The 17,710-nt window shown below is 47.6% G+C and overlaps 1 protein-coding gene across 4 annotated transcripts in view; it reads right to left on the reverse strand.

The window, feature by feature from the left end:
- Nucleotides 1-17,710, reverse strand: part of SGSM2 (small G protein signaling modulator 2) — a 124,882-nt gene that overhangs the window by 21,606 nt on the left and 85,566 nt on the right. For 2 of the 4 annotated variants that reach the window (XM_044993815.1, XM_044993812.1), the window contains exons 5-13: nucleotides 17,427-17,494; nucleotides 16,848-16,993; nucleotides 16,254-16,388; nucleotides 13,589-13,713; nucleotides 12,056-12,123; nucleotides 7,430-7,593; nucleotides 6,591-6,720; nucleotides 5,030-5,164; nucleotides 906-1,056 (exon numbers count right to left, since the gene is read on the reverse strand). In XM_044993815.1, coding sequence (XP_044849750.1) covers nucleotides 906-1,056; nucleotides 5,030-5,164; nucleotides 6,591-6,720; nucleotides 7,430-7,593; nucleotides 12,056-12,123; nucleotides 13,589-13,713; nucleotides 16,254-16,388; nucleotides 16,848-16,993; nucleotides 17,427-17,494 — 1,122 coding nt within the window. The remainder of the gene's footprint in view (nucleotides 1-905; nucleotides 1,057-5,029; nucleotides 5,165-6,590; nucleotides 6,721-7,429; nucleotides 7,594-12,055; nucleotides 12,124-13,588; nucleotides 13,714-16,253; nucleotides 16,389-16,847; nucleotides 16,994-17,426; nucleotides 17,495-17,710) is intronic. The other 2 variants (XM_044993814.1, XM_044993816.1) reach the window with 2 other exon arrangements.

Raw genomic sequence — 17,710 nt, forward strand, 5'->3', positions numbered from 1 at the left:
GGATTTAGCTGGGGATTGGTCCTGCTTTGAGCAGGGGGTTGGACTAGATGACCTCCTGAGGTCCCTTCCAGCCCAAGTAATCTATGATTCTATGTCTCAGATGTAATCCGCCATTTGACAAGGTAGAAGACTTTGCAAAAGAAGTGGCGAGAACAGGAGAGGAGGCTGCTTAGCACATGGTGAGCGCGAGGCTCTTCTAGGTGCACGCTGGTTGCGCTGGCTACGCCACAAACTGAAAAGCAAAGACTTTCATAGAGACAAGGAGGCAGTTCTCTCTCTCATTGTTGTGATGCTGTAGCACCTCCACCGGTGGTGGCCCAGCCACAAACAGTGTGCTCCCTGTAACCCAGAGCAGGGTCCCCTGGGAGCCCTGAAGCATCTCTCCCATAAAACTCGCCACTGCTACTTGGAACAAGGGGCTTTGGGGTGACTTTTCTCCACATGCAAGGGCTTGCCTGGTGGGGTGGAGCTAGGGGAACTCTGGCTGAACAGGTGCAGCGGCAACACTTGTGACTTCTCCTCCGCCTGCCAAGGAAACCTACTGAAGACCATTTTGAAAAGTGCCGGTGGGGTTTAGGAGCCTAACTCCCAATTTCAAAAGTAACCTGAGAATTTAGCAGCCTGTATCCCACTGATTTTTTTTTTAATTTTTTTTTTCATTGTGACTTAGGCTCCTAAATGCCTGGGTCCCTCTTGAAATTGGGAGTTAGGCGCTCTTGAATTTTTTACCTCAGTCTCAGATGTTGCCACGGACATGTCCACCATGGCTTTTAAGTGGGTGCAGGATGGCAGGCGTTGGTGTGCGGTGTGCAAAGGGCTCTACAGGCAGCAAGCCCAGAGCTCTCCCCCACCGCTGTCGCTTTCTGCCAATAGTCAAGCCATCTCCCCGGGCCCGGCCCGTGTACCTGTCGTGAATGCAGTTGCAGCAGCTGGGGATGTCGTAGGGAGAGCTGCCTGATGAACAGGAGAGGCACGAGGACCCTTGGCTGCAGTGTTCTAGCTGCCATGACAACAAGCTCGCACCGAATCCCTGCATCTCTATCATGTCGCTGGAGTCTGCGGAAAGGGGGGAAAAATCACGGGCATAAACGGTTGTCTGCCCCTGCCCTCCCGCGGCACCCTGATGTCTTGGTGCTTTGCTTTGCTGCAGGCTCTACCCTTGGTGATAGGACGGGACAGAACTAGTGACCCTAAAACATTTCTTTCTGCTCTAACGTATCGAAACCAGCCACGTCCTCCACATGCTCAGTTTTTCATAGAATCATACAAATGTACAGCTGCAAGAGACCTCCAGAGGTCATCTAGTCCAGCCACAGATGCTGAGGCGGCATTAAATATACCTGACAGGTGTTTGTAGAAACCTCCAGTGATGGGGATTTCCCAACTTCCCTAGATAACCGTTGGGTGCACCCACAGCTCAGCACCCTGCCTGTTTCAAACGCAGGGTGCGAGGCAGGCTGCTCTTCTGCTTTCCATAGCTAGGAGCTCATTTTAATCGGACATTAATTGTAATAAATTTTAAGGCCAGAAGGGACCATTATGGTCATCTAGTCTGACCTCCTGTATACCACAGGCCAGGGAACTTCACCCAGTAATTCCTGCAGTGAGCCCATAACTTCTGGTTGAGCTACAGTGAAAGATCCTGTGTTTTAAATTCCAGAGTAAAAATAGGTTCTCTCTCAAAATGCAGGGTGACCAGATGTCCCGATTTTATAGGGACAATCCTGATTTTTGGGTCTTTTTCTTATATAGGCTCCTATTACCCCCAACCTCCATCCCAATTTTTCACGTTTGCTGTCTGGTTACCCTACTCAAAATGAGACTAACTGAACTTTTCAGTTCTTGATGGGATCTGATCCTTAAACAGTTGCTCACAGAGGTGGAAAGTTACTCCAGCACTGGGTCCCACTCTAATTCTCCTGGGAATAAAATGCCATTGACCCATCATCACAATGCAACCTCCTGAGTCCCGAGTCCTTTTTTTCAATTGGCCTCAGCCAAAGCCTGGTTTACAAAACCAACATGAGCACAAAGGTAACACATCAATCATGAAGGTATTTTCCATGGGTATTTAAATCTAGGGTGCTGTTCCTGGAACATTTCATATAAACAGTATGCCTCTGTGTGCCCGTTTTCCTTCACTGGATCACCCCCAAGCGCATAAACTCAAGTTTAAAGCTCTGAACATGCAACTGCCATGTGTCTGAAATCTCTCCACACATGGAAACAAGTTGCAGGATCAGCACTTAAAAAAAGGAGGCCAAGCTTTTCAGAAGTAGCTAGAGATTTTGGGTGCCCAATTTCAAACCTTAAAGGCCTGATTTTCAGAGGGTGGATGCTTAGCACATTCTGAAAATCAGAGCCCTCCCTTGAAAGGTGTCTAAAGCTGGGCACCCAAAAATCACTAGTAGCTTTTGAAAATCATGGCCTAAATTCTTAACCTATCCCTGCTGGTGCTTTTCATAAATAACTGGCCTTTCAGCTCACCCTTGATTTAAATTAAGGCAAAAGACAGAGTACAGGATGTCATTCATTGCATTAACATGTGCAAGCAACTCTGGGTCCTCTGGGCCGTGCTTTCAAAATGTATGTTAAGTGCGGGGGTGGGGAACTTCCAAATTGTCTCATGCATTCTGCCATTGCAGGTAACAATACGTTTTGTTTTGTTTTAAGAAGATGGACTCTATTTTTAATATAGATATAGCCATCAATGTAGCATAAAGCATTTTAACGGCATGGAAATCATACAAGATATGTTAACATAAAAAGCACAGGCTCATGCGGAAGCAGTCATGAATATTTCACTTTACAAAACAAAGTTTAATGAAAAAATGCTCTTCACCTTAATTCTTCAGGAAGGAGCTGAATGACCCAGTATTTAGTGCAGCTTCTCATTTGGTTCAAATAAAAACCATTGGACAAACAAATGTTTTGAGATTTTTTCTCCCCCTCCCCCTCCAAGGACAAGAAAAGTGGGTGAGTTTTTTTGTTTTGTTTTTAAGAAACAATCTACTTTAAAAGGAGAGAACCCCACAGAACCTAAGGATTCAGATGAAAGGTACCTGAATTCGTGAAGAATTAGAGTGAACAGCACCTTCATTTCATTCATTTTTGTTGTTGTTTATCTGCAACTTTTGGCCACATGCAAAAAGTCAAGCATGTTGCAAAAATTAAAAGCAAAATGGCTAGCAAACCTTAGATACAACAGTGTTGTCATTATTTCAAGGGAGCACTGACGGGTAGACAAATGATAGTCCAAGCTAGCTCATTGACAAGAATCACTAGTCAAATGGTATGCGGCCCTAGTTAGGTTGCTAACTACTTTTTTCAGTGTTTCTTGACATCTCTAGTAGGAGGGTATTAAATATCCATTAGCTACCAAATAAAGCTGAAGTTGTAATCATTTAACTTGTATCTTTAGTCTCATCTTTTTAGGCATGCGGTGTTACGGACGGGTCTTCTACCATAAGCCATTTCGAAGTCTCATCTGCACAAGAAACCTACTGTACAGATATTTCCTGCAAACGCTATCTTCCTACAAGATGAGGAGGGCTTTGGGGGTTCTCTTCCCCACCATCCCTTCTAAGAGCATTTTGGTAGAATATGAATCCAGCCCAGCTGAGTAGTGGTCAGACCTAATGACTATTTTGGCAACCTATGGGGATCACAGTGGTCCACATACCAACAAAATGGCATCATGGCAGTCCCAGCAGAGGCCCAGAGTAGAATGGACCAAGGGAATTTATCCTCTCATTCTTACAGGTAGTGTCACCAAGCCAGGGATGACATCCACTTAGCACTAAACCCATTGCTCTGCATTTAAAGGTATGTGAGAGCTCCGAGGAACGAGGAAAAGACGGATTCCTGTAATCACTCAGTCTGCGAATGTTCTTTTGCCAAAGGAAGCGCGTGTTAAATCTATGGCACCTGCAGACACGACAGCTCCAAGCCAAGACTGTTGGCATGGAAATTGTACAGTGACAGATACTGCAGCTAAGGAAGGAGGGGGGGTTCTCTTGAATGAGTTTAGTCCTGGGACAGCCATGAACACGGGAGAGGTAATGCTTGAATAGAACTGGGCTGAACATTTCAACAAAGGAAATCTTAATGACCGTTTTTGCAGATTTTTTTTTCTTTTTGTTCTATTCTTGAGCCAATTTAGCTTCATTTCTGGAGCCTTAGAATTCCATCTGTCCAACAGACGGTTTTTTGCTCCACAGGATGAACTCCAGTCACTTTCCTCCTTCAGGACAGGAGGGATTCTAAGTCTCCAGAACCATACAGCCAGGGCCAATTGCCTCATCTCTGCTGGGATGAAGGTTTGCTGGCATGATCAAGTGTATCATTATGAATAGGTTGAGGGTGAGTGAACGGGGCTGTATTTTTGATGGGAGCAGAGCTTGTTGTACAGTAAGGAATACGGTAACCCATCGTTTGAAATCCAGTATGTGGACAGGAGGGCACTTGCGCGTGAAAAGCTGCTTGGTCTGTACAAGTCTCCATGTGCATTTAAGGGTAGATTGCAGTGTCACTCTGAGACTTGCTGCCGTGGGTCCTTTTTTGCTGTATCTAATTTACAACTTGATGCTTGTTTCCCCGCACGAGCTGAGGGGGTATAATCTGCACCAGCCCTTTACTCAGTGCCTCTTACTTATTGCTACCTCTTAAGCTGCACAGGTGGAGGGCTTCCCCCCGGCCCACCACCTCCCAGGCAGCAAAGTAAGGGGCCCCCTTCTCTCCGCTTACTTCCCCGTGTGAGCACACACCATGAGTTGAGACTTAACTCTTAAGGGGGGAGGCAGATTCTGGAAGCGAGACGGCTCTGTCGTTCGTTCTCATGGCTCCTACCTTGAGATGGGAGGAAAAAGGTGCTGCTAACCCTGCTCCCCCCAGCTTTTGGGTGCCTTCCCACCCCTGGTGCGAATGAAAAACGTTTGTCTTGCCATAATGCCAACACTGTTGTACGCCTCCCTGGGGCGACGCTGCACAGAGCGCTGAAGGGGCAGGGCAGGGGGCGCCGGATAAAAACCTTTCATCCTATTAGGAGCTGTGAGGTTCCGAGAGCAGATCATTGAGAGCATTGCGTGGAGCCGGTCTTCCTCCTCCTCGTCGTCATCGACGGAGGCAGAGCGGCTGGCAGCTAAGTGGTGGTAGTTAATAGTTACTGCTCAAAGAAAATAGTGAAAGAGGAGCATAAGAAGAGAGGACTTGGTTCTAGGAGAAGTCTCAAAGGACACGTTCAGCACAGACAGAGGAGTCGGAGCTTGGGAGAGACCCGGGGAACTCCCCCGCACCTGGGTGGGAAAGAGACATTTCTCAAGGAGAAGAACACGCACTCCATGGGCCAGATTTCACCCAGACATGAACAGCTGCAGGCGTCCACACAATCTGCAGTGCCTCCTGCTGGTGGGAGCAGACTGCGTGCCTAGCTCTGGGATTCTGCAAGGAGAGAGGGTCCCAGAGCTCAGGCTCAGTTTTATAACCCCCCGAGCTCGAGTCAGCTGACGTGGACCAGACGTGCGTGTTTTATTTGCGGCATAAACATTCCCTCACAGGCTGTGTTGAGGCTAACGCTTGGCTCCTTATGGCCTATTGGGGGGCAAGTGGGTGGAGGTGTTTAATTGATTTTGCCACTTTCTACCTGTGATGAACTTGAATGGGAACACTGGATCCAAATCCCCTTTAAACTTGGGACCATGAGCCAAACGTCTCTACTTCTCCACCAATGGACGTGAAAATGAACCTACTGCTAGAGAACCAGCCTGCAAGATCTCTTGTATGGAGAGAGTTCAGATTCACAGAAGAGAGGAAGGGGTTTGGGTGTGGGTTCTCCCCCCTACTTATTGTGAAACTTCCGTAGAGAATGCCAGGAAAATTGGGCTTGCAGGATTTTGGCTGTGTTTGTTTTTTTGAGGGAGGGTCGTCTTTTTTAATGGTTAGCGTTAATCTCTTCTCCTTTTAATAACAATCTTGCTAGGAAGCTGCCTGCGTAATAGAAATACCCTTCATTTTTAGAGCAGAATTGCTGTTGGATTAGCCATGGGGATTTTTTTGCATCTGCTCTCCGTTTGAAAGTCCGGCTGCCTCGGTGAAAGTTTTGCATAGGCTTCAGCTGGAGAACCCAGGGCAGCTCTAAGAGTAGGACGCTCCATTTCTGCTTGGGGCAATGAAGGTTTTATAGCACCGGTTCTCAAACTGTGGGTCGGGGACCCCATTTTAATGGGGTCGCCAGGGGCTGGCTTAGACTTGCTGCGGCCCAAGGCCAGAGCCGAAGCCTGAGCCCCACTACCTCGGGCGGGGGGGATTGGGCTTTGGTTCAGGCTTCGGTCCCCCCTCCTGAGGTCGTGTGGTAATTTTTGTTGTCAGAAGGGAGTCGCGGTGCAATGACGTTTGAGAACCCGTTTTATAGCTTTAAGAAAACCCACAGTAAACTATAGCATGGATCCTAATTACCTAACAAGGCTGAACACCTCTGTGGCAATATCCCCTTAAAAAAATCTGGGTTGTCTCTTTCCCCCCCACAGATCCCAGCATACCACGCTTCTTGGTTTTGTTTTGTTTTTTAATGAAAGAACAATGAAGCCACTTACTGTTATCGTGCCTGTGTCCCGGATAGATAATCCTGAAGACATAGTCCGTAGCAGACTCCTCATGTGGCATTTCCTCCAGCTCCACTGACTTGTTACTATTTCGTTTCCGGAGCTTTGGAAATACTTTACCCTACAGTGAAAATGACCCAGTGGGTACAGTTACCAAGAGACGAAGTGGTGCAGTGGAACGATGTCAAAGTAACAGACTCAGAAGGTGGCTCCAAGACCTTAGATGAATGGGTTGCAGGTACCTGGCCTAGCAAATGGTGGCTTTTCAAGGGAGCTGGGTACACCACTCCCATTGACTAGGAATGGGGCACCAAATTCCCATCACTTCCTTTGAAAAATCCAAGTCTTGGATGAGAGACATGATCCTGCTGCATATGGAACCTATGTACCCAGGGGAAGGAGGTCATTGAAGGGAATGGAGAAAAGACTTGTCAGGATATAGGGAAGGTGCCCTAATGGCAACAGTCCATCGGTTAGGTGATATCACCAGGGGTGGTATCAGGTTGCAGCTGGTCGGAAGCGTTTGGCCACATCATTTTCAAACACCTTTTTAAAGTGTCTGTAGCACTGGTTCAGTGGTGAACCTATAATCAGGTTGTTATGGAATCTGTGGCCTTATAAACAAGTCAGACAGTTTAGGGGCTAATCAGTGGGGTTGTTTATTTCGCATTTAGGTTCCTCCCCATGCCCTGAGTTTATTATTTGCATGACAGTAGCTCCCCAGAGCCCCCTGGCTCCATTGCGCTGGGTGCTGCTGGACAGACACAGTAAGACCAACCTGGCCTCAAAGAACTTATAGTTCAAGACACTGGCTCTCAGCCTGACAGTACCTTGCCCTGCTGTGACCAAAGTGGTGGGTCTAATTGTCCTCGAGGCAGAAGGCCGTTTTCCAGGCAGGAAAGGAAAGCAAGGAGATGACTTCCCTGTGGGAAATGGAGTGGAGGTCTCTGGATCCCATCCTGACTCACCAAGACTAACGTCCCTCCGCTTTCCGCTGCAAAAGAGAACCCAGGATACGTTTGTGTGGCCTTTGGTTAGGCTAGAAGCATGATCAGCTGACCTCGCTCTGAAGCTGGATTCTGTTTGTGGCTGTCCCCCAAAAACCCACTGCATAACAGGATAGCTAACCGAATAGACTCGGGAGTGAAGTTTACCAGATGTTTCCCATCTATCCTCTGCAGTGTGGGGCATGGGTCACTTGCTGGAGGATTCTCTGCACCTTGAAGTCTTTAAACCACGATTTGAGGACTTCAATAACTCAGACATAGGCTAAGGGTTTGTTACAGGAGTGGGTGGGTGAGATTCTGTGGCCCGCGTTGTGCAGGAGGTCAGACTAGATGATCATAATGGTCCCTTCTGACCTTAAAGTCTATGAGTCTATGAGTAAAGGGAGCCTTGGCAGGCAATGAACATTGATTTTTTTTTTAAATGATGTCTACAGTATGTTTTAAAAAAATAGACAGTCTACCAGCCCCTGATGCTGTATGGAATATGGGTGACCATTTCTAATATTATTAATACCAATATTACAAAATAGCAATGAATCTTACAAGATATGCCATATAAGGTATCAGTGAAAAAGTTATGATTTGCTAAGAATGATAATCTTGTTTATTTGTATGCATCATCTTTGTATTGGGAGTTATAAATGTATGGTATATTGATATCTTGAACTTGTGCTGTGTTTCTGTGTGACACCTCCAGACAGACTGGCATCAGCACTATCCAGCCTGCTTAATGGTCCATCAAAGGCAATCAGCTGTATAATTAACCCACTGAGAGAAGCCGGAGCTACACTGGTGAGTCAGCAGGACATGGCTGTGGACAGGGAACTAGTCCAAGAGCTTTTCCATGCTCATGTGCTTATGTTTGGAACAAAGAATGTACAGGCCACACGGCAAAGAATATAAAAAGGCAGCTGCATCTTCTCCATTTTGTCTTCAATCCTGCTCCTCACCTCTGGACTAACTTCTTTACAAACTGAAGGTTTGAACAAAGGACTGATAGACCCATCCAAGCTGTCGATGTGTTCCAGAGGGACTTTACAAGCCAGCAAACTCATCAATGCTGCTAAGAACCTGATAAATGGATTCTGAAGTCATATGTATGGATCTGACTGCTTTGGCCATTTAATAACTCTTTCCTCTTTTAGCTACTAAAGGATGGGCTGGCAGCGTGGTATTTTGGGTAAGATCCAAACTAGTATTCATCTGATGATGCGGCTGGCCCTCTGGGAACCAGAAGAACATTTTGCATAGTGAGCAGAGTTTTAAATAACTTCTCACTGTACTGGGCCTATGTGCTGATCGAACGCCTGAGACTGGAATGCAAAAAAGGGGGCTGCATGATTTTTTGTTTTGGCTTTTTGATAACCACTGTTGGGGGGGGGATCAGGAGCAGAGTTTGTGACTGGTTGGTGAAAACCCACCAGTCTTGGGCAAATCTGCTCTCCTTTTTGCAGCCCGCCCTGGCTTTGGCAATTTCACTGCACGCTACCATAGGCGCCTCGGGTCACACAGCCTGAATCCATTTTGGACGTTCATTTCATTATGCTCACATCAGGCACATATCTGGTGCTCCTCACCAGGATGGATGTAGAGGCTAGCAGTGGTGCAGTTTTTTTATATCACATAATGGTTAATCTTTCTTGAACATCCAATCCAACCTCCCCCCCAAAACATAAAATCACAGAAAGGGCCATAACTCACCAAAACAGTCTGATTTTGACCTAAATTGGCAGAAATCTTCTAAATATAATCAATAATGCAACGGTGTGCTCAAAATAGTACTGTTTTGGAAAGCTGGGGAAATATTTAGCCCCCAATCAATATATTTTTATACATTTTCCTGTACTTTTTTGCCTTTGGTTAAAGAAAAATTGCGTAGCTGCTCAACAGTATGAGTTTGTTTGTACCATATAATATAATGGTTTTCAGTCTTTTTTCATTTATGGACCCATAAGGTGTGGGCCGCTTTGGAAAACTTAGACATAGTCTGTGGACCCCCCAGCAGACCCTGGGCCACATTTGGAAAACCACAGCTTTAGATAATCTTTGATGGATCCCTTAGACGTAGTCTGCCGACTCCTGGGGGCCGCGGCCCACGGGTTAGAAACCACTCACGTAATACATCAAAAAATATTTGTCGTCATTTGTAGACTGGACTGATTGGAGAAAAAATGTTCTGTCTGCTATTTGTACAAAGTGTATAAAGTGATGCAGATAATAAGCCCCTCCTCTGGGTTCAGGTGTCCCCCCGCCTGAGGAGAAGGGATTTGAGTAGGGCTCTGCCATCTCTCAAGTGAGTATCCTAATCACTGAACTAAGGGATATTCTGCTGTGGGTTGCTTGTCTTCTCCTGTTGATGTTGGTCCACTTCAAAAATACTTACACAGTGACTGGGCCCCTATATGAATCCCTTTATAGTTCCGTGGCTTGGTTCCTCACCAGGATGTGGGAGATTCTGGTTCAATTCCCCCCTCTGTTTGATGAGGGGAAGGCATCTATCAGCTCAGTGCGGCAATCACAGGGCTAGGAGCTGTACTTGGGGAAGGGGTGGCTTTCCTTCTTGCCTGCTGAAGCTGCTTCACTCTAAGTATGGTTTGGGCCAGCTGAAGAGTTAGAATAACTCCCTACTCCAGTGATAGGTTACTCACTTAGGAAGTGGGGGATCTTGGCTCAAATCCTGGTTCTGCCGGTTAAGAAGGGATTTGCACTGAGATTCCTGGCCTTTGAGGGGACTTCCTGGGAGCTCCCTGTTGAAATGCCCTTGCTGTCTTTGGAGGATGCTTGTCCCGGAGAAATGGAGGGTGTTTGAACAGGGACATCCCCCTCTAAAGTTGCCTGGGAAGTAGGAGGCCCTAGTCCAAACCCCTTCACAGAGCAAGGGATGCAGCCGGGGGTCTCCCACTGCCTGGGTGAGTCTCCTAGCCCCTGGGGACAAAGGAGTGATTTGCGAGTTTTAAGAGTTTTTTTTCCCGACTGGAGAAAAAATGTTCTGTCTGCTCTTTGTACATTACCAGGACTGGGGAGGGCAGCCGAGTGTCTGAGATAATTACAAGTGGGGGAGATTGTTTAGCAGAAGGGGTAGCATGCTGGAGGCAGTCACCGCTGAGAAGCAGATTGTTCTGCCTAAAAGGGTTTGAAGTGCGCAGTTAAGAGATGCAGGCAGTGTGGTGTGTTACAAATGGTTCTAGTGAGCTATGGCCCCGTTGAGCATCTGTATTTATATTTATTTACGTCCCTGTTGAGTATATTATTTATGTATAAATATAGCAAGGTCATTCGATGCTATAAAACAAGCTGTGGGGGTGGAAAGTGGGTCGTAGATTGCTGTAATAAGCCAGTGTGTCTGCTAGACACTAAAAATCACAGACTGAATGAAGTTATGAACTTAAACTCCCAGGCTTGTCTTTTGAGGATGTTGTGCAGGTTTCCTGAAGACTGATGGATAGAGCGGTCGCTTTGTGAAAAGTGTTCACCCACAGGGGACGTGGCGTTTTTGTCCTTTATAATTTTTCTCCGTGTTCATTCAAGAGTGTCGTGATGGTCACGTTTCACTCACACCGGTGTTATTTAGTGCAGTGAATGTTGCGATGGGCCCACGGTTCTTGAAAGGTGTGTTGTGGGGGTGCTGATCATCCTAGCAATGGAGATACAGCTGCAGGTTTGGCATTTCTTGTTTCATTTTTTTTCTCCTTTCCCTCTATGACTGGAGAGGTGTTAACTGGCTACTTCATCTTGAGTGGTCCCTTGAAATATTAAGTACTTAGGATAAACAATCTGTTCCTCCTTGTGTTTAACTGTGACACTCAGAGGACCTTTCCCAGACCAGAAGAAGAGCTCTGTGTAAGCTGGAAAGTTTCTCTCTCTCACCAATGGAAGTTGGTCCAATAAGAGATATCCCCTCACCCATCTTGTCTCTCTAATATCCTGGGACCAACACGGCTACAACAACACTGCATAAATATTTTTAGTAATTTTTTAAAATAAAATTACTTGGCATCCAATAACTAAAAAGTAGAGGCCAGATTTTCAGAGCAACCGAGCACCCACAGCTTACACCGCTTGTAGTGGTGTGGCCACATCTGGAGAGGATTGAGCCTGCTGCAGCCTTGGCTAACACAGCTGGATCCTTTAGAGGAGAGGCTCATGCTTTTAGATTCATAGGTCCCAGGTGTGATCCCTGCTGCCAACAACCCACCCAGAAGCATTGTGTTACATTAACACTTAGGACAAAGTCAAGCCTTAAGAGACTGTTGGAACAGCTTTATGCCGAGAAGTTCTCATTGGCTCTTTCCGTGAAGAAACTTAAAGATAAACCACTGCCTGCCTGCAGGGAAATATACGCCAAAGAGGCAGCAAAATAAAACACGAAGAGTGTTAACATTCCCCCTGCAGAAAAAAAGGCCCTTGAGCCTTTGCGGCAGCCCGTGGGATGAGGTGGTTTATGCTTACGTTGCTGATGGCAGTGAATGCAGACAATCTGACTGAACGGCACTATTAAGGCGTAGTCCCAGTACACACTAAAAGGAAAAAAAAATGCAAGAGATGTAATGTTTTAATAATCAGTGGCCAGACTGCCCAGTAAAAGCATAAGCACTGCACTAAATTAAGAGCAGCTTACTAAAAACTTGGCCGATTAAGTGGAATTTATGGTGAAGTAAAAGGCAGAGGAACTAGTTTAGCGTAGCATATAGTTCTGGAGCCTGACGGTTCACAGTCACTGCCCTCCCATGCAAACAGCACTAATCTACTGGCTAAAATACAAGAATCAAGTGCCCAGAGCAGAACACTCAAGATGGGTTTGTGGTTGGGATTCGGGACACCTGGGTTCTATTTTGCCACAAATAACATGTGACAGAAGTCAAGCCCCGGGGGGCCCAATGTTGCATGTACCCATGAAATTCAATGGAAGCAAGATCCCTCACTTAAACTGTGACAATAAGTTGCACCGGTTAGAAGCTTATTATTGAGATCAAGAGCAAAGCAGGACTCAAAGAAGGATTGGAGCTACCTAACGAATGCAAAACACTCCTGAGTTATAACGGTAAGAATTAAAACAGCTTTCAAGGGATATGAAACTTCTAGGGGGTTAGAAAGAAACATTTCCTAGGGACATATTCTACCACAACTGACTACTGCAGGGTTTCTTTCTCCTTCTTTTGAAACAGCAGGTACTGGCTGCTATCTGAGACAGAATACTGGATTAGAGGGACCGCTCTTCTAATCAGGGGTAATCATATCACAGGGCTGCTTTGAGGTTGGATTATAAAGTGCTTTGAGATCCTGCAATGGGAGGCACCCGAAAAATGAGACTCGTGATAAAGGGAGGCAGACTTTTAGTTCTGCAGCCCTGGATCGTTGAAATAAGACTTGTTCCTTTACAATGGGTCCTAAATCTGGATTATATTGTTTGCAAAAGCATATGATCTGATGTATGCTAGGGTCACACTGTGTGTGTGTGTGTCTCTCTCTCTCTGTGATCCTCGTATCCCAGTGAGCACAAATTCACAGCAAGAAATATTTCAGCGTTGCCACCCAGCAAAACTTACTAATTTTTCTTAGGGTCCAGAATTTGTTTCATACTAAATCATTCTGAAAAACTGCTGAAATATCCTTGCATTTTATTATTACTACTATTTGTATGACAGCACCTAGCGATCCCCATTCAGGTCAAGGCCCCGTCGTGCGAGGCCCTGTACAAACATATGGTAAGTGACGGCACCTGGCCCAAACGGGTTACCAGCTAAATAGATAAAGCAGACAAGAAGAAGGGAACAGCAAAGTGGAGTGACTCGCTCAAGAACACACAGCAGGCCAGTGGCAGAACCAGGAAATAGAACCTGGTCTCCTGCTTCCTAGCCCAGTGCCCTATTTGATGGACCATGCTCCCCTTCAGTTAAATCAGCACTGCTGCTTGTCTCTTACTCCTGATACAGTTAGCTGTGTCAAGCATACAAGACGGAGACGGAGCAAAGGGAATGTTACCTTCTCTCAAGCTCAGAGTCCCTCAGGGTTCCGTTCATGAGCTGATTGGGAGTCCATTTCAAAGTCAAGCTGTCTGCTGACTGATGAAGGGAGAGATAGCCAAGAATTGCCTCCATGTCGTCTTTCTGTTTAAAATGATAAACAAAGAAAAGCACCTGGAAATCGCGATTTGTGTGACTGAGGAATAAGTCAGCGATCATGAGAGGTTCCCCTAACAGGCCAACCCTGTCCCCACAATTAGCCACGCTTCTTCAGTGCTTCGTCCCCTTCCAATGGCACTTGGACGTAGGCCATTACCCACCATGATGTTCTCTGTCCCCTTACTCTGGAAGCCCAACTGGCTTCCAAACTCACATCTCCCCCACTAACAATTAGGGCTCTGCTGCACCTGATCCACATAAGAGATGAGCATCCACAAACCCAGCCGTGGGTGCTCGACACCTCTGGAAATCAGAGGGTTGAAGGACGAGGCTTAAAAGTGACAGCAGGCGTTTTCAGATCCACTCTGGTCCAGTGGACACAGGGTCCTATTCCCAGCTCTACCACCGTGTAACCTGAACCAAGGCACTTCCCCTCTCTGGGCCTCCATTTTCACTCCCTCCCTTTTCCTTTCATCCTTTTCAAGTGTGTAAGCTCAGAGGGCAGGGAGTGTCTCTCATTGTGTTGGTACAGCAACTACTGCTCGGGGGCCTGATCTCAACTGGGGTCTCGAAGCGCTACCGTAATACAAACTAATTAACTACAACCTCTCTTTACTCCTTGGCAAGTGGTCTGCGAATAGGAGCGCGGAGAAGGAACTTAAGGCTGCAGAAACAGTAATAAATTAAAGCTCCTGACAGGGTCGAGAGTTTTCTATAAACTCATAACCCTCTTTCAAGCAGCTTCCTTTCCTCAGCAGATAAGATCTAGTAGCAAATCTGTCTTCTGGGTGTCTGACATTGTCAATTCCCAGCATCAATCCTGGGGCAGATTTAACACCTCCAAACCCACCAGAAATAAATTAGGCAGACACATCAACTGCTAAACAACCTTGTTGGACAGGAGCAAAAAAATCAAATCCCCAAACCATTCCTAAAACGTGTGCGTCCGTGTCCGTCCACCCTTCAGTGGCTGAGGCGTGCTAATGGAATGATACAAGAGCTTTGAAACAAGTAGCCATTCACTGGTTTCTAAACTATATATTAAATGATCTAAATACAAATATTATTCTTTGCATTGCAGTAGCACCAAGAGGTGCTACCTGATATAAAAGACCCATCCCCTATTGTGCTAGGTACTGTGTACACACACACACGCACACACTGCCCCGGAGAACCTACAGTCTAAATCAGGGGTGGGCAAACTTTTTGGCCCAAGGGCCACATCTGGATATGGAAATTGTATGGCAGGCCATGAATGCTCACGAAATTGGGGGTTGGGGCGTGGGAGCGGGTGAGGGCTCCGGCTGCGGGATCTGGGGTGGGGCCAGAAATGAGGACTTCAGGGTGCGGGAAGGGGCTCTGGGTTTGGGCAGTGTGTGTGTGCGCGTGTGTGGGGGCTGTGGCTGCGGGCTCTGGGGTGGGGCTGGGGATGAAGGATTGGGGGTGCAGGAGGGTGCTCCGGGCTGGGACCGACGGGTTCAGAGGGTCGGAGGGGATCAGGGGTGCAGGCTCCAGATGGCACTTACCTCAAGCAGCTCCCGGAAGCAACAGCATGTCCTCCCTTGGACTCCTATGCAGAGGCACGGCCAGGCGGCTCTGCACACTGCCCCATCCGCAGGCGCCACCCTCTCAGCTCCCACTGGCCATGGTTCCTGGCCAATGGGAGCTGTGGAAGCAGCGCTTGGGGCAGGGGCAGCGTGTGAAGCCCCCTGGCTGCCCCTACATGTAGGAGCCGGAGGGGGGACATGCCTCTGCTTCCTGTAGCTGCGCAGAGTCACGGCAGGCACAGAGCGGCGCAAGCCCCTGACCCCGCTCCCCAGCTGGAGCGCAAGGGCCAGATTAAAACATCGGAAGGGCCGGATGTGGCCCCCGGGCCGTAGTTTGCCCACCCCTGATCTAAATAGACAAAACACAGTGGGGATGGGGGAACAGTGGGAGACAGAAGAGAGGTGACTCACCCAAGTTCATGCAGCAGGGTCAGTGACAGAGCCAAGACTAGAACCCAGGTCTCCTGACTCCCACCCCACTAGACCACTCTCCTATTAGAGAGGCTGCTATTAGCAAGCTGTGTAATGTGGGAGGAGGTCCATTTGATGGGCCGGGGTATAAACCCATTTAAATTGGCCAATTTTAATCCCCGCTTGATCCCATTTCTCTCCTTCCTTTTTCATTGGCGGGACATATCACAGTTTAACTGGAAGGGGAGGTGGGTCCCATTAGTGAGGTCTCTGCCGGGGAAAGGAGTCAGAGCTCCCCCCAACACCCGGGCTGAGCCAGAAAGGATGGCACTCAGCAGCCTTCCATCCCTGAAGCCTGCATGGCTCATTCAGATGACGCATCCATCTTCTGTTGGGCCAGCTCATGATTCAGATGCTGCCTCCGGAGCTAGATGGTCCAGAGGATAAGACACTGGCTGGGGATTCAGGATACTCAAGTTCCATTCCTGGCTCTACCACGCTGAGCCAGCCAGCATTAATCTCGCTCCAGTCACATGAACTCAACACACTTGATGCTCAGATACTTACTGGCTGGACCAGGACATTGTTTTTCCCATACAGCAGGTGCGTCCTCGAATTCTGGTGCAAAGACTCCACGTATTCTCTAGCCGAAGCTGCAAATCGGTCTTCTGCCGTGCTCCCGCTCGAGTGCCGTTTCCGGATCTTGGAGACACGAGAGCCGTGGTTCAGCATGCAGGTTATATGGTACCAGTTGCAACTTGTATGAAGAGGCTGCTCGGAGCAGCAGCTCCACTAAAAAGGGCGTCCCGAGAAATCTCTTTTGGATTGGACTTACTTTCTGCAGCCCTGGGTCCCTCAAAAACGCCGCCTCACCCCGGCCAAAGAGGCTTGCTGCTCTCCACGGCAGGGAATCAGCACAGGAGGTGAAACCCTTGGCATCTCAAGCCACAAAATTCCAAATCTGGATCTCAAGCCTCCCTAAATTGGGACGGGGGTGGAGGGGACCATTTGGAGCCAAATGGAGGTTCAGCGGTGACGAAGGCATGCACAAAAGTGTTCTCCATTCCTGGCAATAGGTGGAGGCTGTCCGTGGGTGTTATCTAAATACCCATCCACTCTTCTGCACCAACAACAGGGAAGGGGCATGCTGCAAATACCTACTCCCAGTGCCGGGCGTTTTGAGGGTGAGTCCTGGCGCCCGTGAGCTCCATGGATCCGGTGTCTCTGAACCAGCTCGTCTGCTGACGGGTCTGTCCAGTAGTGGTCAGCTGTTTTCAGCTTGGTGTATTCTAGTGCACACGGCCCAACTAGGAGGACAGTAAATGACAGAGGCTCTTTAAGAAGAACGGACATTTGTTCACACTCATCCTCCAGGTCAGATGGTAAACTGAGGCCCTTTCTGCTGGTGAAGCTAATGATCTCACAGCACAGGTTATAACCTCGGTGTTCGGGCCAAATTCCCTCGCTTAATAAACCAGGTGCTGTTAGGAGACTGCAAGAGAAATATTGCAGAGCACATAATGCACAGCCACTGCACGATCAGTACCTCCAATTCCCTGCTCTGGGACACCACACCTAGAATAAAACCAAATTCCATCCTGCTCTATCATCAAAGCCAGCAATCAAATAGTAAAACAAGATGATCCGTCTCCATTCCTTCCACCACCGCTCAGCTTCCAGGAAAATGCAGTAAGCAAAACACAAAAACAAACCCTCAGAGTGAACAATGAAAGTACTTACCAAGGAGAGAAGCTAGGATTGGTCCATAAACAGGATCTGCCAATAAAGCATCTCTCTCATAATATTTGCTAGGAATAAAAAAAAAAAAGTGAATTAGCGTCCAGTGTTGGTATTTTCAGAAGCTCCCAAGTCACTTAGGAGCGTGAGTTCCATTGACTGCCACAGGTACGTACTCCTGAGTCACATCCGTGCTTTTGAAAATGCCATCCATTGCTAGTTCCTAGCACAGCCTGCCCAAATAGAGTCAATGGCCTCAGGGGAGCGATACCCAGCTGTGCGCACTC

Source organism: Mauremys mutica, chromosome 19 (genome assembly GCF_020497125.1).
Source record: "Mauremys mutica isolate MM-2020 ecotype Southern chromosome 19, ASM2049712v1, whole genome shotgun sequence".
Classification (NCBI taxonomy): domain Eukaryota; kingdom Metazoa; phylum Chordata; order Testudines; family Geoemydidae; genus Mauremys; species Mauremys mutica.